The 26248-nt window shown below is 43.8% G+C and overlaps 1 protein-coding gene across 1 annotated transcript in view; it reads right to left on the reverse strand.

The window, feature by feature from the left end:
- The window catches only part of PATJ (PATJ crumbs cell polarity complex component), a 286475-nt gene that overhangs the window by 13743 nt on the left and 246484 nt on the right, over window positions 1–26248 (reverse strand). Inside the window, exons 41-44 of the mRNA XM_054979641.1 lie at window positions 10614–10731; window positions 9108–9148; window positions 8412–8534; window positions 7518–7622 (exon numbers count right to left, since the gene is read on the reverse strand). Of these exons, the coding sequence (XP_054835616.1) occupies window positions 7518–7622; window positions 8412–8534; window positions 9108–9148; window positions 10614–10731 (387 nt within the window). The remainder of the gene's footprint in view (window positions 1–7517; window positions 7623–8411; window positions 8535–9107; window positions 9149–10613; window positions 10732–26248) is intronic.

Genomic DNA, 26248 nt, shown 5'->3' on the forward strand with positions numbered 1-26248 from the left:
CTAAAAGAGGTGATTAATGGAGTTTTAAAGAATCAACGGATTCCAGGTACCTGGAATGAAGCGAATATATCACTGATACCTAAACAAGGCCAAGACTTGACAAACGTGAAAAATTACAGACCTATATCGTTACTCAATAATGACTATAAAATCTTTGCGAAGATATTGGCGGAGAGACTGAAGGGGTGGCTTTCGGAAGTTATTGAGGAGGAACAAGCAGGCTTTTTGCCAGACAGACAAATCAGAGACAATTTGAGGACAGTGATAAATGCTATTGAATATTATGATAAGCGTTGTGATAAAGAGGTTGGTTTCTTCTTTGTTGATGCTGAAAAGGCGTTTGACAATTTAAACTGGGACTTTATGTTTGCCACTATGGAAAAGCTACAAATGGGAGAAAGATTCATTAGAGCAATTAAGGAAATTTACAGAGACCAGTATGCAGCAATTGTGGTAAATGATGAAGTGACTAAGAAATTAGCTATAAGTAAAGGAACAAGGCAAGGTTGCCCGTTGTCTCCGCTGTTGTTCATTTTGGTATTGGAGATCCTGATGATACAAATACGACAAGATGAAGAAATCCGTGGAATAAAAATAAAGGACTATTCTTATAAGGTCAGAGCATTTGCGGACGACATAATGCTAATTGTAGAAGACCCAATGGAGAACATGCCAAAAGTGATAGATAAGATTAAGGAGTTCGGAGATTTGGCAGGTTTTTATATCAATAAAAAGAAATCAAAGGTATTATGCAAAAACATGACTAAGCAAAAACAACAATTGTTAATGGAAATAATGGAATGTGAAGTAACAAATAAGGTGAAATATTTGGGAATTGAACTGACTGCAAAGAACATAGACTTATTTAAAAACAACTATGAAAAATTATGGATTCAGATAGAGAGAGATCTGATCAAATGGAATAGACTGAATCTGTCATGGTTGGGAAGGATTGCAGCAGTTAAGATGAATGTGTTACCAAGAGTAATGTTTTTGCTACAGACAATACCAATCATCAGAGACTCTAAGCAATTTGAAAAATGGCAGAGGAAAATATCAGATTTTGTATGGGCAGGCAAGAAGCCTCGAGTGAAAATGAAAGTTTTACAAGATGCAAAAGAAAGAGGCGGAATGCAACTGCCCAATCTAAGACTTTACCATGACGCAATCTGCCTAGTGTGGTTGAAAGAGTGGATGACGTTAAAGAACAAGAAACTACTAGCCCTAGAGGGATACAAAAAAATATTTGGATGGCACGCATACCTATGGCATGATAAAGTAAAGGCGGACTCGATGTTCCTGCATCACTATATACGGAGAAGTTTATATACAATCTGGAAGAAGTACAGAATCTACTTACAAGAAGGAACCCCTTTGTGGGTAGTTCCATATGAGGTGATAGATCCGAGAGCTGTTGATAATGAGCAACAATGCTTAACTTATAAAGAAATAACTAGAATTGAAGCATCTAAACTTAGAATAAAGACTCAGGAGGAACTATTACCTTACTATGATTGGTTCCAGTATAGACAGATCAGAGATTTATATAACTCGGACTCTGTAAATGGAGGTATACGAACAGAAAATTCAGAACTAGAGCAGACCCTTCTTAAAGAGGACAAGAAAAGAATATCCAAGGTATACCAAGTACTGTTGAAATGGTATACTGAGGATGAAATAGTTAAAGTACAAATGGTGAAATGGGCCATAAACTTCAACAAAGAAATAACAATGGAGGCATGGGAATACTTGTGGAAGACTACAATGAAGACAACGACATGCACCAGCATTAAAGAGAACATTTACAAAATGATTTATCGTTGGTACATGACACCAAAGAAGATTGCGCTAGGGAATTTGAACACTTCTAATAAATGCTGGAAATGCAGGAAGCATGAGGGCTCCCTCTACCATATGTGGTGGACGTGTGAGGTAGCCAGGCAGTACTGGGGGGAAATAATAAGAGAAATGAGTGAGATTTTACAATTTCAAGTAAATAAGAACCCAGAACTCCTGCTACTAAACTTGGGAATGGAGGGAATTCCAGCCCATCATAGGACGTTGATATTTTATATGACGGCAGCAGCTAGACTTTTGTACGCGCAAAAATGGAAAGTACAAGAAGTGCCAACTATCGAAGATTGGATTTACAAATTGCTGTATATGGCAGAAATGGATAAAATGACAAGAAAACTGAGAAATCTGGACTCAGGACAGTTTAACACAGACTGGGAGAAGCTGAAACAATATTTGGAGAAGAAATGGGAGGTGGGAGGAGAACTGTGGCAGTTTGAGAACTATTGAAGTACATTAAAACGCAGAGGGGGGTGATCTTGCCGGGGGGGAGAAGAGGTATAAGTAAATCTCTAAGCAGTTATGTTACTAGATTGATATATATAGAATAATAAATAGAATATTGAGAGAAAACAACTAATCATAAGGGTTAAATATAGGGATTGATTAACTAATAATATTTTCTTTCTGATTCTGTACAATGTACCAAACTGAATATGTTTATCTGAAGGTATATATGAGTCAAATTGATTGATACTATATATAGATTTATGATTGAAGGAAATAGAAATATTAATGTAAACAAATATAACTAAACCAGAAAGAAGAAGATAGAATGAATAATATATAGAGTATAAATTAAGCTGGTTGATTTATATGAATGTAGGGTTTACATAGTTTACGTTATATAGAAATATTTGAAAATGGAATTATGGGATAAATTGTTTATCCATTATGGAAAAAGGGACTCATAGTTAGGGTACAGAGTATTAAAAATAGTTAAAGAAGTATTGCTTAGAATAAAGGGAGAATATATATTTGTTAGAGGAATAAATAAAGAGTAAGGGAAAAGGGACAAAGGGTTGGAAAACTGTTGGAAGTCAACAAAAAAAGGGGGGAAAGGGAGGGGGTTAGAAATTGAGAAATGGGAAAATTGACTGTAATGTGTAAATATATGATCCTAACCCAATAAAAATTTTTCAAAAAAAAAAAAAGAGAATATGTAACATTTGAAAGTCAGATTACGGAATTCTAATTAATTAATTAAAATGTGTGAGGGAAAAAAATCCAACCTTTACTTTTACCATTATTGTTAAAAATCCAACCTTTACTTTTCAATTATTGTTAAATAAAAACCTTACTGTAGGAAGACAGGCTGCTTTTTAAAACAGGAACATTTGACCGTTTGCTTACGAGGAGGTACTTGCAATAAGCAAGCATTTTGACACTCTGCAGGCGATTACACTTCCTTATAATTATTACTGTGTTCTTTTAAGAAAACTGTGGGTATGAACAGAATACCTCTGACAGAGAGCAATGGCGTGGTCACTTCCAATTAAATTTCAATGTTATTGTTGCACACAATTCAGTGCTTTATCTTGTTTTAGCCCAATTGGTAAAGAAGAATATGCAGGAGTCCTAGTGAGGGAAATAAACATAGGCCTTTTTATATATTGTCAAAGACTTTCACAGCCGGAGAACGATGGTAGTTGTGGATTTTCTGGGCTGTATAGCCGTGGTCTTGGCATCGTAGTTCCTGCCATTTCGCCAGCAGCTGTGACTGGCATCTTCAGAGGTGTAGCACCAAAAGACAGAGATCTCTCAGTGTCACAGTGTGGAAAAGATGTTGGCAGGTAATTTATATCTATTCAGGAAGGTGGGTAGACCCTCAAATCCCTGCATCAGCGAGGAGGTGGGTCAAAAGTTTGTAGTCGACTGTGTTGAATGCTGCCAAAATATCTAACAATACCAGCAGTGCCGACCCACCTTGGTCTAAGTGTCTATGAAGATCGTCTGTAAGGGCGACCAGCACTATCTCCATCCCATGGCATGGACGGACACCAGACTGGAATGGGTCCAGGACAGAGGAATCCTTCAGGATTACTCTGTCCCACTCAATCACCACCCAGTCAATCACCTTGCCCAGGAATGGGAGATTTGAAACTGGGAGGTAATTGGATGGGTCAGTGGGATCCAAAGATGCTTTTTTCAGAAGAGGTCTCATCACAGCTTCCTTAAGCACTCCCAGAAAATCTCCAGAGCTCAGAGACAAGTTGACAATGGCCTCAAGTGGGACTGTCCATCCGCACTGGCTTTTGGCTTTTACCATCCACGAAGGACAGGGAACCAGGGAGCAAGTGGTGGGCCTTGTCAGTTGCAGGATCCTGTTGGCTGCCTCCTGGCAGAGTAGGCCGAAGTGATCTAAAATTGGACCAGAAGATGGCCAAGTGGTTGCCAGTTCTCTCACTGTATCAACTGTGGCTGGTACGGCACAATGGAGCAGTAAGATTTTATCCACAAAAAAGCTCCCCAAAGCCTCACAGCTAATATCCAAATTCCTAATTTGGTGATCTCCCTGGGGAAGGGAGATTAATGACTGAACTACTTAAAATAATTTTGCTGGGTGTGAGCTTGCGGATGCTATGGAAGCAGCGTAGTAATCCTTCTTCACCGCCTTCACAGCCACCTCATAGGCTTTCATAAACACTCTTTAAGATGATCTCATTTCTTCGTCCCGACACCACCACCACACACACTCAAGCGGTCTCAGCTCCCGCTTCATCCATTGTAGCTTCTCTGTGTACCAGGGGGCTAGTCTGGTAGGGGGACGGAGAGGGTGATGGGGAGCAATTTCATTGATGGCTTCGGAGAGACGGACATGCCAGTCTTCCACCAGCTCATCCAATGAACTGCCCGGGGGCATCAGATCCCACAGAGCAGTCTGGAAATCAATTGGATTCATTAGTCTCCGCAGGTGAGCATAAACCAGCTTGCCCCTATGCAGGGCTGGTATATCCAGGTAAGCCTTCAGGATAAAGTGGTCTGACCACAGCACTACTTCAGTTTCATCAAGGTCCACATGAATCCCCATCCCAAAGATCAAATCTAGCATGTGGCCCACTTGATGTGTAGGAGCTGAAACAAATTGGGAGTGTTCCAGTGCTGCCATGGAAGACACCAGGTCCACAGTCTGTGAGGTAGCAGCATCATTGGCATGACCACTGAAGTCTTGCAGGACTAAAAGCCTACGATGCTCCAAGGCCCACCCTGCCACTACCTCCAGCAGGCTTGACAGAGTAGCTGCTGGTGCCCTAGGCGGTCAGTTCATTAAGCAGATAGCCAAACTCTCCTCAGCATCACACATCAGGCCTACACAATCAATGCCAGTGACCTTTGGTGCAGGGAGCAGCCTAAAGGAAACAGACTCTTGAATGAGTATTGCCATCCCCCCCCCCCGCCCCACCAACCATCCATCTGGGACTGATGAAGGACTGAGAAACTTGGAGGGATCCGTTCTTTCAAGGTGACCAAACCTAACACACCCCACCCCCCTAGAGTTTTTAATTCTGAACCAGTTCATATGATACAGCAACCACAATTAGATGAGTGGCTTCAAAATGGCTCCATCTCCAAACTACTCACATTGCATTGGCTTGCTACCAGAATCATGAATATCCTCCGTAAATAATTCCAGAGAGGTAACTATGTTAGTTTGTAGCAGATGCTGCTTGTGATGTAGTGAGCTCTGACTCATAAACATTTATACAGGAATAAATTTTGTTAGTCTTTAAGATTCCACTGGACTCTTGTTTTATTCTACCACCTTGAATGTCATTATGCAGGATTTATGTTTTCAGATCTACAGCTATAGAGAATGCATGCTGAAGTTCTCTTCTGCTTCAGAGTTAGCTGTCTGTGAACTGTAGCTTTCAGCAGATGTTCTGAGCCATCACATTCACCAATGACATTTGTTAGGATCTGCATGTGTGGCAAATCTAGTGTGTGACCACTTCACCACTTGCCCAGAAAAGGAAATATTTCCCTCTTCCTTTTAACCTGTATTCACCCAAATATCTGGCCAGTTAAAAATAGTTCCTTATATATTCAGATATTGTACTGATTTTTCCATTTTACTGAAGCTCATGGCCCTGACTAAGGACCACAGACTTCAGCAGTTGCCCTTCTTTTCACTCAGCAAAGTGAATCCCAACTTCTGTCTTAAATATCATAGGAATACAGTTCCCAGTTTAGCAAGCCTGGGGTGCAGTTTTCCTCCAGTTCATATTTTAAATGGGGGCATGAGACTCTGGTTAGGCAAAGGAGGTGAGAAAAGTTATTTAAACTTACTCCTTGTGGCATTTTCTTTCAAGAATGTTGGTCTCCCTGGACAGCAGAATTTTTGGGGTTTTCTTTAGACTGGCTTGGAAGGGAATCCCTTTTCTTTGATTGCTCCACATTGTTTGAGGGGTTTGTGCTTGAATCATAATTAGGCTTGGTCTCGGACTGGTATAGCTGCTAGGTATAGCAGGAATATTCTGGGCTGCTGGTGTATAGGTAGGGATAACTGGCGAGTACCTTGAGCCATCTAAGGGTGAAGGGTTGTTCCTGCCATTGGCTTGAGCAGCTGGATGCATTGAAAAAGGAGCACCTGTGGTACTGAGCAAGATGTCTCGAGATGCTTGGTCAGCAAGTGAGGGGAAGGAGATGAGGTTTAACACTTCTCAGTAGTGTTTTATGTACAGGCTAATACTGGCCAACTTTGGGGTTAGGCTGGCTTTGCCCAAAATGATGGCAGCCATGGTAGGCTGCTTATTAGCAGCACCAAGCACTAAAAGTTAGGTCAGAGTTACATGGATGTAGCTCAGCTATTAACAAAACCTAGCTTAACTCATAGAATTTGTTTCTGGAGTCTTCATTCTGGTTGCTGGTACAACAATCCAGCCTATACTAACCACTAATCCAGCCTATGCTAACCACTAATCCAGCCTATACTGACCATTGATTACAGTGGGGGAAATTTAAGCATATATCTATTTAAACATATGTCTATCTCACTTTCATTGAAATTAATAGGATTTTAAAGTGCTTAATATTCTACACATTCATTTTAGGCATGCTGATCAGGTTTTTTTTTGTGTAAGGAAATAAAATAAGTGCCTTGTAGTTTGCAAATGTAAAAGTGATAATCTTAGTTAATAACACACCTCTTCTCTACATAATTAAGACAACTAGTCAATTGTAATACCCAGACACTGCAGTTTGGTTGATAACTATTCCTATACAGAAGAAAATTGGATAACTCCCCAAAATTAGCATTACTGTTTACTTTGCACTTCTCTCTGAAGAACAAGGAAGAGAGCATGACTGGCAGCTCATTCAGAACTATGAGGCACAAGAAAGGAAATCATTTTGTAATCCTACCATTTGGGGGGGGGGTTAAATTAAAAGTGACAAACTATAACTATAGATGATTTTTCATGTGTTGCAACAAGTCATTTCCTCCCTCCATCTCCTTGTTATGCTTTTATGTAATCATATTCACAGTCTGTATAGTTACAAATAAAGAACTCTTCAGCAAAATAATGTCTTGCTTTCATCATGCATAATTCACATCAGCCAAAAACCCTGCTGTGCTGTGATGTCTTGCACCAGTGATGCTCCATTTTTTTAAACACAGCATTTATCTATCCTTGTGCAGCTGCATGTTCAATTTATCATCATACCTGCAGGATAATACTCCCATAAGCATTCTTCAGTAGATTAACTGCATCAGCATGAGACAGCCCATCCAAAGGCTGCCCATTAATACTGACAATCCGATCTCCAACCTTAAAAAAAAAGCCACAGAAAATTACTAGCATTAAGGGAACTGCAAGTCTGGCATTGCACATCTACGTTTCTTGGTGATAGTAAGACAATAGAGGTCTGCTGTATTTGTACTGATTATTGAGCATTCTTCATAGTGAGAGTAAAATACTCATCCTAGAAGTATCAGCCAACAACAAGGAGTTTGCACTTCATTGCTATAATTCTGGAGGCAAGGGGAACATTATAAGAACTCATGGGAGATGGAAAAGACCTATTGAGATATAAGGAACAAGGTAATCTTATCATCTAGAGTAAATCCTTAATTTATCAAATATTTGGATAAATGGTCATCTGTCACACTGCCATGTAGGCATGTCGCTATATAAAGGACACAGTAAAGTCAGATACAAACATTTAAGTAACTGTACAAAACAGCCTGTATTTGTTTCCACAAATTCAGAAGGGTTGTTCATTATCTTCCAGGCTCTCTTCTCTATTTATGGATTACAAAATGTGGAATTATGTCCTTGATTCCCAGTCATAGAGCACATTAAGAAGAAGATACTAGGCTTTGGCTACATTTATGTAATTTATGTAATCAATCACAACAGCTAACACACACAGTTGTTGCTAACAATAAAAAGATGAAAGGAAGGAAGGAAGCAGCCTTCATGACTGGGAATGGAAGTGGCCACCAGGATTTCTTCATCAAGATATAATCCTTGCAACAGACAAAATCCTCTTTGGAAGGAATAAAAAGAGCAGCAGCAAAATAAAGTCATTGTATTTGAAGGGACAATGTCACTCACTTTGAGCTTGTGTGTTCGTGCTGCTACTCCACTGGCTTGGATCATGGCAATAAAGATTGGAATGTCTCCCAATGGGCTCCCTTTGCCACCAGCTATACTGATACCAAGTGCATCATTCGGCCCCTTAATAGAAATATTATTGTTACAACCATTTGTGTTGCCATAGTTCAGAATATACCATATATGCATTGACACATGTTTATTTAATATTGTATTTTTATGCAGACTTCATAATAAAGAAAACACATGCGATGATGTAAAATTCCCAGTTCATGTGTTAATTAAAGGGAACAGAATGCCTTGCAACAACAAACCTTGCATGCAAAACATTTCCATTCTTGTGTTTGACGCTTGCGTAGGTCCAGTGCTCAAACTGATCAACTATACACTGTAGCCATGCTGTAACAGGTCCCCCCGCCCCGCCTTTTATTTCCAACATGCATATATATAAACCTGAGGAAAGATTATTGCAAAGTTGTATCACTTTAAAGGAAAATTAGTTTTATTATTTGAGCCAATCATATGCCATATACACATAGATCACAATAAGCTGTAATTGAAAATTTTGGCCTGAATAAACACTTAGATACTAATATATGCAGTACTACTCACTAACAAAGCAGCAAACTGTACAGAACAGCTTTCACTTGAGATAAGAAGTAAATGTTTCCAAAAGGTGAGAAACATACAACTCACCCTTGTAATCTCGACAGTCCTTGGACCCATATCTATCTCAACTAATAAAAGAAATAAACAATTAGATACTGTAATTAAGAGATAATGCTGCCAGGAGATTAGGGCCTCTCCAGGTTACCTTTCCAAAATTATCATTAAATAAAAAGCTTGGTCAGGCCAGACCAGATGATAACCATGGAAGTGATGACCCCTCCATTAAAAGATACTTACTTACACAGAGAGGCATGCACAAAGGTGGCTACAGTATAGTTTGACCTACAGTTAATGCCATTATATTGATTCACTTTGTAATTTGTTCTTCACTAGGTTAATCATGGCTAGTACAAATAACATGCAATAATGCTTACCCTTTAAGTTCAATAGTAACTAGAATGGATTGCTGACGTGAGAAAACACCACAGATAAAAATCCAGTTACTGTCATAAATTGTCTCAGGATTTAACAATGGGATAGTACACATGCCTATCTCAAATCAAAGACTAACAAAGCAATCCCTATGCAGAGTTGCTCTAAGTTGTGGATTTCAGTGGGTGCAGACTGGGGTGACTTCATACGATTGCACTGTTAGAAGTTTAAGCTGGGTATAGTAGGTGGTAGCCAGTTTTGTCAATTGTGTGGCCTGAGAAAGGATTTGGGCCACCATAAATAGAATGGAGAATTAGGGATAGTAGTTGTCTTATACAAGTGGGTGTTCTGCATGCAGTTTCAGCCCCAAGCACACTGCCTTGCCAGCTGAGTTGGGGACCTGTGACCCATTCCCTTTCCGGTAGCTCTATCTTCACCTTTTTGCTCCCTCCTCCCAGTGGTTCCATTTGCTCTCCTCACCAATAACCACATTGCCTTTGCCTTCATTTCCCATAACTTCATACCATCCCTCTGCTCCTCACCTTGCCCCCCCCTCTCCTACTGGCTTCTTCTCCCCTTAATTTCAGCTCATCGTAGCATATGCATTGTTTTTGGTTGTCTAGGCAAACCAAAATGTTCTTCAAGATCTCATGTAGTAAGGAATTTACTTCCTGGATGCACATTCTGTGCACCTATAGACAGTGTTCATTTGATGTGATCTTTTTTAAACTCTTAGTTTTTAAACTTTTCAGATTTTTTAGGGGGGCAAACCTGCATTTCCCCCGGATTTGTAGAAACATCTCTCACATGGCCCCATTGTGCAGAGTTTGGAACCACATTCTGGGGCCAAATTCAAAATGAGAGTCAGATTCTTCTGATCACCCAGTCAATACTCTACTCTCAGCCATCATTATTCAGATTAACACTCAAAATCTCTGTGTTGCTGTAGGACAGCCTGTTTCTTTGAGGAGATGTTCCTCAGCAGGACTGTTCTGGCAGGTTTTCCCAAGTGTAGGCATTTTTGCAACTACTGTTCCTTGCTACATACAGGTGAATATCCTAATAATTGTTCTAGGTGAAAAGAATAAGATAGCATTGAAAAAATAGAGAAATACAGCATAATCCAAAGGGTTATTATTGATTGTGCTTCCCATCCCATACCTGAGTTTCTATGAGAGGAATCAGCAGATGATCTTTTAGCACTGATAAAATTCTGTAAGGTGGAGATAACTGGAGCAAATGTAGGGTGAAAGTGACCATGAATGGTGTGTTGGCCTATCTGAAAATCAGAGGCAAAAATGGTAAGGCAGAAGAAAGAAAATAAAAGATTTTACAGCACACTGAACTGAGCTCCATCTAAATGAACACAAAGGTAAACAACATAATGATGTTATTGTGTGAATGGATATACAAATGCTTGTACAGTGAACATACAAAGTTAAAATATAGCTTACAATGAAATATTTGTATTTTAGTCTATGTAAAAGGACATAACAGTTCTAGTATTACAGATTCTTGGGGTCGCCCTTCCCAGTATATTATCAAAACAATGAAAATGGCCAGACTCTCCCCCCCTCAAATATTTGTGGAGGTCAGATCTGGGAATAAACTATGGTTTTAATGGGATTTCCATATCCCAAGAGACCATGCCTTAATAGCCATGATCTACAACTAGAGATGTACAATTTCTGGAAATTTTGAAGGCCATGGGAGAAAAAACCTGTTTCATCTCCTGTTTCCCCTCCTATTTCACCTAAACGTATTGTACTGCTTTATTAAAACACATAATTTATAACAATTAGCATATAAAATTATGCTATTTGGCATATGTATGGAATTTAAAAGTGTAAATGCCTAACAGTGTAAAACTAAGAGTTGTACCCTTCTAAACTCTCTGACTTCAATGGACTTAGAAGTTCATTCCTATGCTAAGGAACGCTTTAGTTTTCTATTAAAAAAATCAAATATACCTAATATGAGGGAAAGAAAGCTGCAAAATGCTGTAGCCTATGCTTTGTGAGCACAAATATTTTAATTTCTACTTGAAAACTAAAACTAGAAAACAGATTTGGGTGATAAACAAAAAAAGGTGTATTACAGTTTAATACAGTCACAACAGGACTACCTGCTTATTTGGTTTAATTTCATACAGTACTGAAAACATCAAACTCTTCAACTATGTGTTGTCATATACGTTTACTGCATATTAATTGTTATAGAGCTGCTGTAACATCGTGGTTAAATGGTTGAGCTCTGAGCCAGCACTCTGCTTGTTCGACTCCCACTACTGCCCTGAATGCTGCAGGCGGCCTTGGATAAATCGCTTCTCTCAGTCCCAGCTCCCCAGCTGAATTGTGAGGGTAATAATAACAGTGACTTATTAACCACTCTGAGTGTGTCGCTAATATGTTTAGAAGAGGGGTATATAAGTACATGGTTATTATATATTATAAATTGTTGTCAAAGTTATTCTCATATATTCTTGAAAAGATGTTTATGTTTACACAGGAATGAAAGATTTGTATTCACTTACCGTGAAGCTTCTTTTCTTGGTGATCCAGGAGTGAGGCAGTCCATACTTTTGGGATATAGCTCCTTCTCTCCGAAGGCAGGGTCGGTCAGCTGATTTTGATCCTGGAGGTGAGGGGCTTCTCCCTGGAATCGCCAGTCTGTTCCCAAGCCCTGACTCCCCATCATGATACCAAGAAAGAAAAATAACTCCCCTCATTTTTTGTTATAAATAGAAAGTTCCCTCCCTTGAATCCAGTGAGTGGAAGACTATTGTCCTAACTCTTCATCCGATCCTAGAAACTGCCCCCCCCAAGAAATTCCGGTGGGTAGGACTGCCTCACTCCTAGACCACTGCAAAAGGAAGCTTCATGGTAAGTGAATACAAATTTTCCATTCTCTGGTGGCCCTAGGAATGGGGCAGTCCATACTTTTGGGACATGCAAGAGCAGAGTGCCCCAGGGTGGGTAGTCTGCCTTCCAGGCCTAGAGGGTGTGTTGTGGTACCCTCCTTTACCTGCTTTACCTACTTAGGCAAGAAAAAAGACATTCTCTGTCCCAAGGAGGACCTCCTGAAAACACACAACTAGTGTTCCAGACTTGTGAAAACTGTTTAGTCCTGCCCAAGTGGAATCTCACCTCTCTACATATATCAAGGTCGTGCGATTCCCTTTCCTTCCCATGCTTTGGATTAGGTTAGAAGGAGGGAAGTATTATTTCTTCTGTCCTATGAAAACGTGGCGTTCTCCTTCAGAAGAAAGTTGGTTCCATGTATTGTCGAAGGCTTTCACGGCCGGAGAACGATGGTTGTTGGGGGTTTTCCGGGCTGTATTGCCGTGGTCTTGGCAACTGACACTGAGAGATCTCTGTCTTTTGGTGCTACACCTCTGAAGATGCCAGCCACAGCTGCTGGCAAAACGTCAGGAACTACAATGCCAAGACCACGGCAATACAGCCCGGAAACCCCCCAACAACCAAAGTTGGTTCCGTTCATAACTTGCTCTACCATCTTGAAGGGAAAGGCATGGATCTCTATCTACTGCTAGTGCCTACAATTCTAACACTTGTCTAGCTGATTTTATTCCCATCTGAAAGATGGTTTTAAAGATCACTTCCTTTTGGGGACATGAGGTCATAGGCTCAAAATGTCTTTTGGATAATGCTCTCAATACCAAATTAAGATTTTATGTGGGGAAAAAACAGTGAGTCCTTGGAGGATTCAACAATGAGGTCTCCTTTTAGAATCTGTTGCCAAGAGGGTGATGTAAAAGGGAATGTCCATTCCTAGAACCCCTGATTGTCGAGGTGATCACTACCTGCTGTCTAATGGTGCTGGTGTTAAGATTTTTCTTCAACCCTTCTTGAAAGAAGGATAGTAACTCCCTAAGTAGCCCTGAAAGGTTACATGTCTCTATTCATGCACTCTTCTGGGAACTTGGAAGGATTTTTTTAATAGACTGTGGAACTCTTCCTAGAGGCTAACAGTACCAATTATGCCTTATGTGTAGTCCAACAACCCTATTAGTTGTTTGCTTTCGACCGCCACACTGTGAGCCTTGTCAGAGCTGGTCAAGGGTGTGGTATTGTTCCCTGCATTGTTCCCCTCCTTCAATGGGAGGTGCAAGGGATTCATGCTTGAAAGATTCTTCAGGTTTTGATTCTTCATGGCTTTCTGGACCTGAAGGTTGCTATTAGTATCACTTCTGCACTTTACTGTGTGATCTTCTGAACAGCTCTGTGCAATAGCTGTACTGGGGAAAGCATACAGGATGTGTGAAGGCAGCTTGCCGCTCGCAGCATCTATCCCTATGGTTTGAGGGTTTCTTTTTCTTGAACCTTGCTGAAAACTGTGGTAGACCAGTTGGAGAATCTCTCTGGATAGTATCCATTCTGCTTGATCCATCACTCTCTGGCTTAGCTAGTCTGCCAGGGAGTTGTCCTGGTCTGCTATGTGTACTTCTTTCAGAGATTCAAGGTGATCTTTCATCTGTATAAACATATGGTGATCTGTGGAAAGATATTGGGATTCCACCAGACCCCATCTGATGGCTCCAAAGTTCCAAAGCATTTACACTGTTGATAATTTCTTTTTCAGCCAGATGCCCTATGCCATTCTTCATTGGGTGTGGGATCCTCATCCCCAAAGACTTGCGTCCATGGTCATCACTGTTCACTTTGGTTCCCTGAGTGGGATACCATCGTGGAACTGAATGAGTTCCAGCCACTGGTTGTTCTCCTTTTTGAAGATCTCTGTCAATTCAACTGTCTTGGACCTCTTGAGCTCTAACACCTCATGGTATGGTAACAGGCATCTCTAGAGTTCCCAGGTCTGGAACCTTGCCTCCTGGAGGACATCCTGATAGGATACCCTCATCTCCAGCTGCTGAGCCACTTCTGCCTTCTGTCTCCTTAAGACCTCTGATGTTATTACCGACTCTTTGTTGTCTTTCTTGTGATGGAAAATCTCTGTCTTGAGCCGTGTCTATCACTAACTGAACCAACCCTTTGACCGATTTCATTTAGCTTATCAACAAAGGGCTTCATAGCTTCAATGACCAACCGCTTAACCACCTCTTCAAGAGAGGTGAAACAGCTGTAACAGATTTGCCCAGAGCCGGGCTCTGCTTTTTCGTCACCATCTTAGGGGGAGGGGAGTCCGCCAACTAAGTTCCAAAACTCAATGAAGGGGAAGTTATCCGAACCTTCTTAGCTTCAACTCCCACCAATCCTTTGCATACGCTTAGAATAACAGAAGGGATTCGCTTACTTCCAGGTTTTCACCTTAAATCTGCTTGTTGCCGTTCTCCATGGCCCGGCAGCACACGATGTGCTGCGCAAGTCTGCCGGCCTCCGTAGGAGCAAACGGGCAATTTACCCCCTGCATCGACTTCCGGGGGCTCTTCCCGCGGCACTCCGGACCCTGACCCCCTCACTGGGAGTCCTGGGGGTTAACCATCGCGGGTCAACCACCCGGTCAGGCTGCTCGGGCGCTTCCTCCCGGACCTGCGGAGAGGAGCGTCCGACATGGCCGGGAAAACAAAACCGAATCTCAGGAAAGGAGCCACTCTCTGTGGCCTAGCCATGCTATCAGTGCTACTAGGATTCTTATGAACACCCTGGGTGGTGTTTTCAGGACAAAAGGAGGGGCTTGATGTTGAAAGTGCCTCTGAGAGATCCATGGAAGCCAGACAATCTCCCTTCTGAATGACAGTCATGACAAATTTTAGCCTTTCCATCCTGATCTTTCTTGTTCCTAAGAATCTGTTTTATTTGACCAAATTCTTTTGGATCTGGAGGGAAAAGGTCCAGGAAAAAGGGAAAAACAGTGTTTCTTACCTGTAACTGTTGTTCATCTAGGTCTTCCGTGCAGGCACACATGGGACTGTGCACGCGCAGGCCTGCCGACTTCTGAGATTTTTACTTCTCAACAACACTAGGAGGCGCCCTCGCCTCTCAATGCGCATGCACGGCCGTCTTCCCGCGGAAACGGCTCCTAAGAGGCGGGGCGCCCCCGACGTACCCTTAGTCCTCTTTCGCCACCGACTACAAGGTAAGTACCAAGAGAATTAGCGGGGAAGGAGGGAGGGTATGTGTGCCTGCACGGAAGACCTAAATGAAGAACAGTTACAAGTAAGAAACACTGTTTTTCATCAACGGTCTTCCTGTGCAGTCCCACATGGGAGATTACAAAGCTTAAATACCTGGGTGGTAGGCACAGATGCATCATCACAGGAAGATTGATTGTAAGACTGCTGTACCCACTATCGTCTCCTTCCTGTTCAGGACATCCAGAGCATAATGTCTGACAAATGTGTCCGCAGAAGCCCAAGTCGCAGCCTTGCAGATGTCTTGCAACGGGACACCTCTCAGAAGTGCTGCTGAAGATGTTTGAGACCTGGTGGAGTGAGCATGAATCTCCAACGGAGATATAGCTTAACAAAATTGCCTGAACTACCCAGCGAGCCAAAGTCTGAGGATTGGCCCTCATTCCCTTCTTCGGCCCCGCAAAACAAATAAAAAGGTGGGAATCTTTTCGAAAGGGCTTCACCCTATCTAAATAAAACAGGAGAGCCCTGCGAACATCCAGAGCACGGAGGGATCTCTCTGCGTCTGAAGAGTGATCCTTAAAAAATACAGGTAGGGAAATCTCGAGACAGGTGAAATTTGGATACCACCTTAGGAAGAAATTCTACTTTTGTTCAAAGTACCACCTTTTCGGGATGGATACTCAAATAAGGAGCCTCACAGGAGAGGGCTGCCAGTTTGCTCACCCTCCTGGCTGATGTAACAGCGACTAAAAATGCCACCTTAAAAGAAAGTAAATTCAAAGGTCAAGTAGCCAGCGGCTCAAAAGGTTTGGAGATGAGTTTAGTTAATACCAAGGGCAGAGACCATTGAGGCACTAACACCCATACTGGGGGAAATAAATTGTTGAGACCCTTCAAAAACAATTTCAATGTGTAATGGGAAAAAAACGTTCTGCGATCAACTGGTGGGTGAAACGCAGAGATCGCAGCCAAATAAACCTTAATAGATGAGTTAGATAATCCAGACTGTTTAAGTCCCCACAAAAATTCCAACACATCTGAAAGGGACGAGGCCAAAGGGTTGACTCCCCACCCCATACACCACTCAGTAAACTTATTCCATTTCAAGAAGTATGACTGTCTAGTGGACAAACGACGAGCATTTTGAAGTACATGGATTACTCCTTCAGAGAAACCCCCTCCTGGAGTATCAACCACACTGTCAGTTTGAGTGCATGCACTCTGTGATGAAGCACCCCCCGGAAGGACAGTAAATCTGATTGGTCCGGGAAATGGTGCATCCGGCACTGCAGTCTCAGAAGGGCATGAAACCATGGTTGCCTCGGCCAATAAGGGGTTACCAGGATGGCTGACGTTCTGTCCATCTGAATCTTGGAAAGTATCCTGGCTAACAGGGGAAACGGTGGGAAAATGTAATGGAGGCGTTCGGACCAGTTTAACTGAAACGCGTCCCCAAGAGACTCAAGGCCGATGCCTCCTCTGGAACAATATTGGGGAGTTTTGCAGTTCTCCTCTGATGCGAACAGGTCTAAGTCTGGGAATCCCCATTCTGAAAAGACAGGACGTAAATAGGTGTCGTGAAGGGACCACTCATGGTTGTCCCCCTGAAGTCTACTAAGATGGTCAGCCATGACATTATCAACACCTGGTATATGAACTGTCAGGTGCCAAACCGAATGGTCAATAGCCCAATTCCAAATCTTTACTGATTCCTCACATAACACATGGGACATAGTACCCCCTTGTTTATTCAGATAAAACATTGTGGTAGTGTTATCAGTCAGGACTTGAACTGTCTTGTTCTGGACCATGTCCAAAAACAAAACCAGGGCATAATAGACTGCTCTCAATTCGAGAAGGTTGATGTGTTCTTCACACTCAGACTTGTCCCACATGCCATGAGCATAGGCTCCCTGACAATGAGCGCCCCACCCTAGGGTAGAGGCATCCGTTGTGATCAAGATCTCAGGTTGTTTATAACCAAAACTAATCCCCCCAAAAAGGTTGGAATCCTGCAACCACCATTCCAAAGAAAGGAGGACCCCCCCGGGGGATACTAAACTTCCTGTTCTGGTTATCCTTCTCAGGGAAAAAAACTTTGGAAAACCAAAGTTGTAAGGGCCGCATACGGAGTCTCGCTAAAGAAATTACCACCATAGTGGCAGCCATATATCCCAACAGCACTTGAATAAGTCTGGCTGGTTGGAACCTGCACCTCTTAAATTTGTTAATAAGTGCTTTGATCTTACAAGCCCTGTCATTGGGCAGAAAACCAGCATCCAGAGTGCCATCCACAATGGCATCAATAAACTGGGTAACCTTAGAGGGGTGGAGTTTCAATTTCTTCTGATTCACAAATAACCCCAACTTTAAACAGGTTGACAAAGTAATAGAAATTAGATTGCTCACATCCTCCTCTGACTGGCCAACGATCAGCCAGTCATCAAGGTAGGGAAAAATACAGCAACCTTGAGTCCTAAGAAAGGCAATAACCACAGCAATGCATTTGGTAAACACTCTAGGGGCCGTGGATAATCCAAAAGGGAGGACTCGGTACTGAAAAACACGGTCACCATAGGTAAACCAAAGAAATTTCCTATGATCTGGAAAGATGGAGATATGAAAGTATGCGTCTTTGAGGTCTAGAACCCCAAACCAACTACCAGTAGGCAGTAACGCTAGGACCATCTGTAATGTGGTCATCTTAAATTTCCGGACCCTTATGGACTTGTTTAACTCTCGTAAATTCAGTATCGGGTGGAGTCCTCCATCTTTCTTTTCTACCCCAAAAAGGTTCGAGTAGAACCCAAGGTAAGCGGAAGTATCCGTCACCTCCTCTATAGCCCCCTTGTGTAGAAGGGCTGCAAGTTCAGACACTATCCCACTGTGAGGTTTGTGTGAAGAAAAAACTGGGAGCCGGAGACAAGGCCACTGAAAAAACTCAACTTTATAACCAACTTTAACTAGTTGTAACACCCAAACATCTGTGGTAACACGACACCACTCAGAAAAAAAGGCTGATAGCCTGTCCCCAAACAGGGGGTCAGGCTCCTGTAATTGTCAGAATTGCTTCTGGGAATGCGCCGGATCTTTAGCCTGGTACTGCACATTTCCCTGTCTATTCTTACTGCCCTGCCGTCTTTTCGAAAAGGTGGACTGCAGGCTCTGGTATCGCCATTGTGACTGGTAGCCATACCCAGAATAAGGGTGGAAACGGTTCTGTCGGCCTCTGGCATATGACCTATACTGAAGTCGGGGAGGTTGATATTGATGCAGGACACCATAGGATCTTGCAGTAAATCTGTCCTTTCATTTCTTGGACAGGTAGTCGTCCGTTCTGTCCGAGAAGAGGGTCTGTCCTTCAAAAGGAAGGTCCTCCACCTTACTCCTAGTCTCCGCTGGTAAGGCCGTGGTTCTCAACCAGGCAAATCTTTGCAGGACCAAGGCTGACAAAAGAGCCCTGGCTGAGGTATCCACCATGTTTCTGCTTACATTGATCTGGTGACGTGACAGGCGTACCACCTCCTCTTGAATAACTCGAAGAAAAGCCTTCCGGTCGTCAGGCAACTGGGGCACAAAGGGGCCCCTTTGTCCAAAGCAATAATTGGTAGGCAGACATCATTGCAGCAAAATTAGCAATTTTAATGCCAAAGGCTGCTGAAGTATATACTTTCCTCCCTAGGGAGTTGATCTTCCTACTCTCCTTATCTGATGGAACCGATAAGGAGCCCTGCTTTGGTTTGGCCTGCATGTCTTCAGTCACAAGTGAAGACGGGGGTGGATGAAGGGATAAGAATGGACAGTGTTCGTCCTTCACTCTATATAGATTCTCCACTTTCTTATTAGTGGAAGGGGTCGATGCTGGTTTCAGATTCAGATTAGAAAGGAGATCCACAAAACCTTCAATCATCGGAAAGGCCACCGTCGGGGTCACACCCGAGTAGATATGCTTCAATATCTTATCCGTCAATCGTGGTTCCATAGAGGCCACTTCGATCTCAAGCGCTCTCGCCATTCGTTGGAGGAGTTCGTTGTACGCATGGAAATCATCCGTCGGAGAAGCCTCCTCCGATGGACCAATCACTCCATCGGGTGAATCTGAAGGGGACGAATCGTAAGATCGTTCATATCGAGTATAATTTTCGTACTCTGTATCCGACAATCCAGGGGTCCGTCTGGAGCCCACTGATGAACCGGCATGCAAGGAAGGTGATCTGGATCGCCTCCTGGTTCCATGGTCCGAACCGTATGACCCTTCTCTATAATAGCAGTGTGGCGGGCTCACCGCAGAGTATCTCCGTCTCAAGTAAGGACTATAGCCTTCTGTGCGACGTGATACCTCCATACGTCCAATATGGTCCCTCGTATTGCGGGAGGAATGTGAGGACCATGACTCTCGAGAAGGTGAGCGTGGTATCCCTGATGGTGTCGGGGGTTTGTCAAGGAGAACAACATCCAGTTCACGGGATACATCAGACCTTGGGGTTCCCCGAGGGGAGACCCTGTTTGTGGAATTACGGCATCTTTTTTCCGGCGGCTTGGATCCAGATGGCGCCTGTTGATCCGTAGGTTGTGGAGTAATTACACTCTCAAGTATTTGCTTATCTGATTTGCGTTTTTTCTTCTTTTTCTTCTCCAGGCTCGGAGCAGATGGTTCCGAAGGAGACCTTGGAACTGAGGTTTTGCGAGAAGACACGCTGTGATGGTCTGATTTAGCTCCACTCCGGGGAGTTCTCGGTTCCGAAAGGCTGGGTGTCATGGAGGCATCTCTCCTAGATAGATCACCCGACCTAGCCTGTAGTGGCTCCAAGGCTGGTCTCGACTCCGAGATCGGAACCGAGGAAGACCTGGGAGCCGTCGGTTCCGAAGAGCCCCAAGCCAATGTTGCTGGACTTGTTGGCCGTGAAGTTGTGCGGGCGGGTAACTGTCTGAAAAATCACCTCGTGCCTGCCAATCTCGACGCCGGAGAGATAGTCTTCTCACGCATGGGGGATTTTCCGGAGGGATCCGTCACCGCCATGGCGCGCTGCCACAAATAGGCCTGAAGCCTTCCCGCCCGCTCCGCCCTGGCCTTCGGAGTGAAGGTGCAGCAGTACTTACAAGCCTGCAGGTTGTGGGTTTCCCCTAAACAGTACAGGCAGGTGGAATGGCCATCAGATTTAGTCATCTTTCTATCGCAAGAAGTACATCGTTTGAATAATGCTTTCTCTAACATTCTTACAGATCACGAAGAACGCTTTCCGAAGAAATAGAGTGAGCAAGAACCTCTCAAGTCGGTGGCAAAAGAGGAACTGAAGGTATGTCGGTGCACCCTGCCTCTTAGGAGCTGTTTCGGCGGGAAGACGGCCGCACATGTGCATTGCGAGGCGAGGGTGCCCCCCTAGTGTTGTTGAGCTGTAAAAATCTCCGAAGTCGGCAGGCCTGCGCATGCGCAGTCCCATGTGGGACTGCACAGGAAGACTGTAGATGAACACTGAGTTCCCTTCTTTGGCCCTTTGCTATTCCGACTAGATGTGTTGAGGGAGAAGGTACTACACTCCTCTCAATGTTTAGTCTGCTTTCCTTTATACAGAGCTTCTCCAGATAAGTTGATGTCTTTGAAGGGAAATACGGTTACTTTGGCTTTGGGGCAAATGGTCTATGTTCCAATTCCTAAGCTAAGTCTTGTGCCTGGCTGCCTGAAAACCATGGTTCTTGTTGACCACAGCATAGCATCTAAGAATGTGTAAAGACTATTGCCAGGGCTATTTTCTTAATTTTGCCCTTCAGCTCTTTAAATGACTTTGCTGCTCACTGCAGCCAGGTCTGAGACCCGAGACAATGTGGCTCTAGGCAGGAGTGAAGCTGTTGCCAATGCTCTGCAGGATGTAGTGGAAACCTCTGATTTTCTGCAAATAGCCAGTTCGAACTGCCTGAGGCCAGAATCCTTAGGTAGCCTGTCTTAGTCAATAGGCAGCACAGAATTAGATGGCAGGCTAGTTACCAGACCATCCACCAATGGCAGCTTGATCCTCTTAGTAGCCCCTGGAATTTATGTATAAGACTTGGAAAAAAGGAAATAGAGTGGTTAGTTTTGCTAGAGTTTCCCTCTTAAACTTCTACAGGTATGAAGGGCTACTGGAAGGGAATCCCTGATGGAGTTATTCCTGATTTTCGGGAGGATTCGCTTCAACTCTGTTGTCCTCCTTCCCCTTGGTCCTTAAGGGAGAAGACTCCAGGAATCTCATCACCTTAGGGAGCCTTCTAGGATACAGTTCCTGAGAAAATCCTTGTTTGTATTGGGGTAGCTATGTGTACTAGGAAATTTTCCCTTCTTTTAACAGTTCCTCTTTCTTCTTGGCTGAGGGAGAAAATTGATAGCTCAGGGTCCTCAGGTTGGGGGCTTAATTGAGATCTGTGCTCTTAATAGCCCTTGCCTCCATTTTAATCTGGGGGGCACCCTTTTACTTTTCTGGAGTCAGACCCCCCCCCACACTGGATGCCCCTCTTGCCCATCTAGGGTTGAGCTGCTAGACTATTTGTTGGTGTGCTTTCAGGACCTCTTTGAATTCCTTCATGTTTTCATCCTCGGCCATGCCAGCAGGTTTGTTAAATAATAACTACAGCTGCAACTATGTAAATAGGGGGCATTTAACTTCTTTCCCCTTGGTAGTAGAAAGTGCCATCCAGTCATAGTTGCCTCTGCAACACTGGTCTTTTTTTGGAGATCTTCCATCCAATTGTTAACAAAGCCAACCCTGCTGAGCTGCTGAGATCTGATGAGATCTGGCTTGCCTGGACTAACCAGGTCAGGGGCTGTTATAAGGTCAGAATGATCATTATTCCTCCATAACTGCTGGGTAGTTGAGACTGAAAAGGGTGGTTTACCCAAGGTTAGCTACTGAGCTCATGCAATTATGGGACTTGAACCAGCAGAGTGCTGATTCATGGCCCAGTCACCTAACCACAAATGATTAAGCAGCTCACTTTAGGCGTCTTTGCTGATGGGTTCATGCCCTTGGGACTTTTCTCTTTCACTGGCCTTTTGAGAGGCTCAGGAGGGGGCCGAGGCCTGGGAGTTTGGAAAGTCTAGGCTGCAGGTTTGTGCTCTTTCAGGTCTGGGAGGTGGCTAGGCCTGCCTTTGCTGACATTCCACCAACAGGAATTTTCAGGCAGACCCTTGGACCTTCTCTTTCACTGGCCTGTTGAGAGATCCAGGTGGAGGCTGAGGTCTGTGAGTCTGGCATAGGGTTTCCAGTCCCCCGCTGGGGTCAGGGGATCCCCTGCTCCCACCCTCCACCCCCTGCTTACCTGGTCGGTGGGGGAGGCAGGGACTTCCTGGTTGTGCTCCTGGGTGGTGCCACACACTCCCACAGGCCAAAATGGGCCCAAAACGGCTCCCCTGCCTGCAAGCAGCCCATTCTAGGCCAATTCAGGCCTGAGCCTGATCATTTCAGGCCCATTGTGGCCCAATTCAGACCCGAAATGGCCAGGATCAGGCCGCTGCCGGGTGGGGGTGTTCCCCCACACAGCAGTGGCCTGTTTCAGGCTGATTTGGGCCCAATCCTGGCTGTTTCTGGCCTGTTTTGGTCATTTTGGGTCTGTTTCAGCCCAATTTGCACTCAAAATGGCCAGGATCGGGCTGCTGCCAGGCGGGGGAGTGCTCCCCCATGTGACAGCAGCCCATTCCAGGCTGTTTCGGACCCAATTCAACCTGGATCAGACCCCCCCCATTCAACCTAGATCACATACCCCTGGATCAGATGGAAGTGACATCATCGCGCAGGTGCGCTCTGTGCACACGGGAAGAAGGCAAGGTAGGTGCCAGACCTCCAATCTCCCGCTGGTGAGGTCAGGGGACCTGACAACCCTAATCTGGCACCACTAGGCTGCAGATTTGCACCCTCTGAGGCCTGGGAGGTGGCTGGGGCCTGCCAATACTGACATTCCCACCAACAGGATTTTTCCACAAAAGGGAGAAAATGAGAGTGAAAGAACACCTCAGAAGTCCCGGCTGAAGGGAGGAGAAATAAAACGGGGCTCCCTTTTATTTGGGGCGAGTTGGCTCCGAAGCTTCAGCTGCTTATCTCCTCCTTCCTGCCTTTCACAGGCAGGCTTCTGCTGCTCTTATCTCCTCCTTCCTGCCTTTCACATTCTCTGCTGCATCAGTCTTACTCCGGTTCAGTCAGGGCTGCCGAGATTAGAGCAGTTCTTCTGCTGCTGTTGGAGGCTGTTCATTCCAAGCCTTAGGGAGTTCCCTATAATATGACAGGCTACTGTGGATTCAAACACTGCACCCTCTTTCCATCTGAGGGGGGTTCCTCCCAGCCCAAAGTTGGGGAACCTTGGTGGAGTTTTGCAGTTGTGGCCATGGAACCTAGGAGAACCTAGGGACCTCTGGCTCTAACGCTTGGTGTTGCTCCAAGCGAAACAGGGGTGGGGGAAGGTGGTTGGGCCTTCCTGTTCCCATGCAAGCTCTGCGCTGCCTGTTGGCTTCAGCCTCCCTAAGTACAGGTGTGCGCCACCACGCCCACCTCATCTCTGGCAGTTTCTTCTTCACCGGAATCGCTGCATTCTGCAGAGCATTGCTGAAGACGTTCTGCTCGGATGTTAGGGCCAAAAAGACAGGAGATTCCAGGGACAAGCCCCTCCCTTCCAGGATCAAAATCAGCTGACTGACCCTGCCTTCGGAGAGGAGGAGCTATATCCCCAAAGTATGGTCTGCCCCACTCCTAGGACCACCGGAGAATTATCTAATGTTATAAATAGATGTACATAAAAAGTTTTCTATACTGAAAAAGAAAAGTGTTGTCCTTAAAAGCATTTAGACCATTTCAAGAGAGTTTTTCCCCCAGTGCTTCACAAAATTTCCATTTTTTCTACTGGAAAAATTGAAAGATAATTCTAAAAAAAAAAAACTTTCCTCCAAGAACTTTTTAGTCTTTTAGTTGTTTACTTCATTTATTGTCTGCCTTTCTTCCCATTGGGGATCCTAAGCAGCTTACTTCATTCTTCTTTCCTCCATTTTATTCTCACAATAACAACCTTGTGAGGTAGGTTAGGCTGAAAGTATGAAATTGGCTCAAGGTCACCAGTGAGTTTCCATGACAGAGTGGTGATTCAGACCTGGGTCTGCCAGATTCTAATACGACAAAAGCTCTGTTCACAAGTTATATTCATTGTAACTTGTGAACAGAGCTTTTGTCGTATGATCCATATGCAGTGTATGCTTAATTTAATATGTGCATTGAGTAATTCTCACATTACATTAAATGCATGTACAGCTGCACATGTGATACAAAGCCAACATTTATCCAGGTAATCTTCCCTACTTTCAACTGCAAAACGAATGCATGGTGGCTTTTTACTACGAACAGATGTACAAATGTGCAATGTAGTATGTGAATAGGGCTACTCTAACCACAATTCCATACAGGTTCTCTTCTCTAGATTGTGCACTATATTCAGTTGGTCATGATGGACAAAACAGTAAATAGCTTGGTTGATAATATATATGTTAAGCTTGACTTTTTTGTCCAAAGAGGAAAGTATTATTTCCTACCGTCCCCTACTGTGACAAGCTGCTCTCTCAAACATACCTAAATAAAGGCTGCAACCTGCTCCTCTCTAAATTATTGGGGAATATTTCTAGAATTAGGGATGGAAAGTGCCATCAAGCTGCAGCTGATTCATGGTGACCCCAAAGGGTTTTTAAGTCAAGAGACATTCAGAGGTAGTTTACTTTTTCCTGCTTCTGTATAGCTACTCTGGACTATTTTGGTGGTCTTCCATCCAAGTAATAACCAGAGCCGACTCTGCTTGGTTTCTGAGATCTGATGAGAGGCTAGTCTGGGCCATCCAGGTTAGAATCAGTGGAACGGTAAAACCTGAGGTATTATAATAAGGAATCTCAAGAAAGCACCCATACTGCCTTAGAAAACTATTGATTCTAGAATTAGGCTGGATTCACATGTACCTGCATAGCGCTAAACTGTCAGAATGCCAGTGTCTTCCTGGCACGATTTCTGACGTCATCGTGCCATGAGAGCAGCATCGTGGTGCGATGATGTCAGAAATTGCGCTAGGAAGATGCTGGCATTCCGACAGTTTAGCGTTATGCCGGTACGTGTGGATTCAGCCTTAAACAGATGCAAAATTATCATATGGGAGCATCTTGCTTTCTTTTGCAAGTCGCTGCCCAAATATCTATATATAGAGATCAGGTTCAAAGATACTGGCAGTACAATCCTACACAGAGTTACTGCAGTCTAAGCCCTTTGATGGCATTTAAAACTCAGCAAAGTTTTCACAATAGAAATAGTTTCCTGTGGGTAGCTATTTTAGTGTGTAGTAGAAGAGCAAGATTTGGGTCCAGATCTGTGTTAAGGGTTCTTATATTGTAATTTTTTATAACTGGTCAAGGGACTTTTCAGCAACATTGGGTTTATGCTTCCCTTTTTAGCAATTGTAAATGGGTTTAAGATCTTGTTTGGTGATAGTGGATGTGAGGTTTATTGTAAAACAGAGGATTTGTAATTTATACCATTCAGAGTACATGGGATTGCTAGATAGGAAAAGGGAAGTAAAATATGGCCCAATGCCCTCCCTCTGGCCATGATACACTGAGAGCGAAGCTACAAGTGACTTTCTTCATGTGGAGAACACTAGATTTTTCTCGCAAGGTTACCTGGGAAGTGAAGTCCAAGTGGTCGGTCCTTCCCCTCTCTGTTGGAATCGCTGCCTGAAGAGCCACAAGAGGGCT

This window comes from Eublepharis macularius, chromosome 5 (genome assembly GCF_028583425.1).
Source record: "Eublepharis macularius isolate TG4126 chromosome 5, MPM_Emac_v1.0, whole genome shotgun sequence".
NCBI classification, from domain to species: Eukaryota; Metazoa; Chordata; class Lepidosauria; order Squamata; family Eublepharidae; genus Eublepharis; species Eublepharis macularius.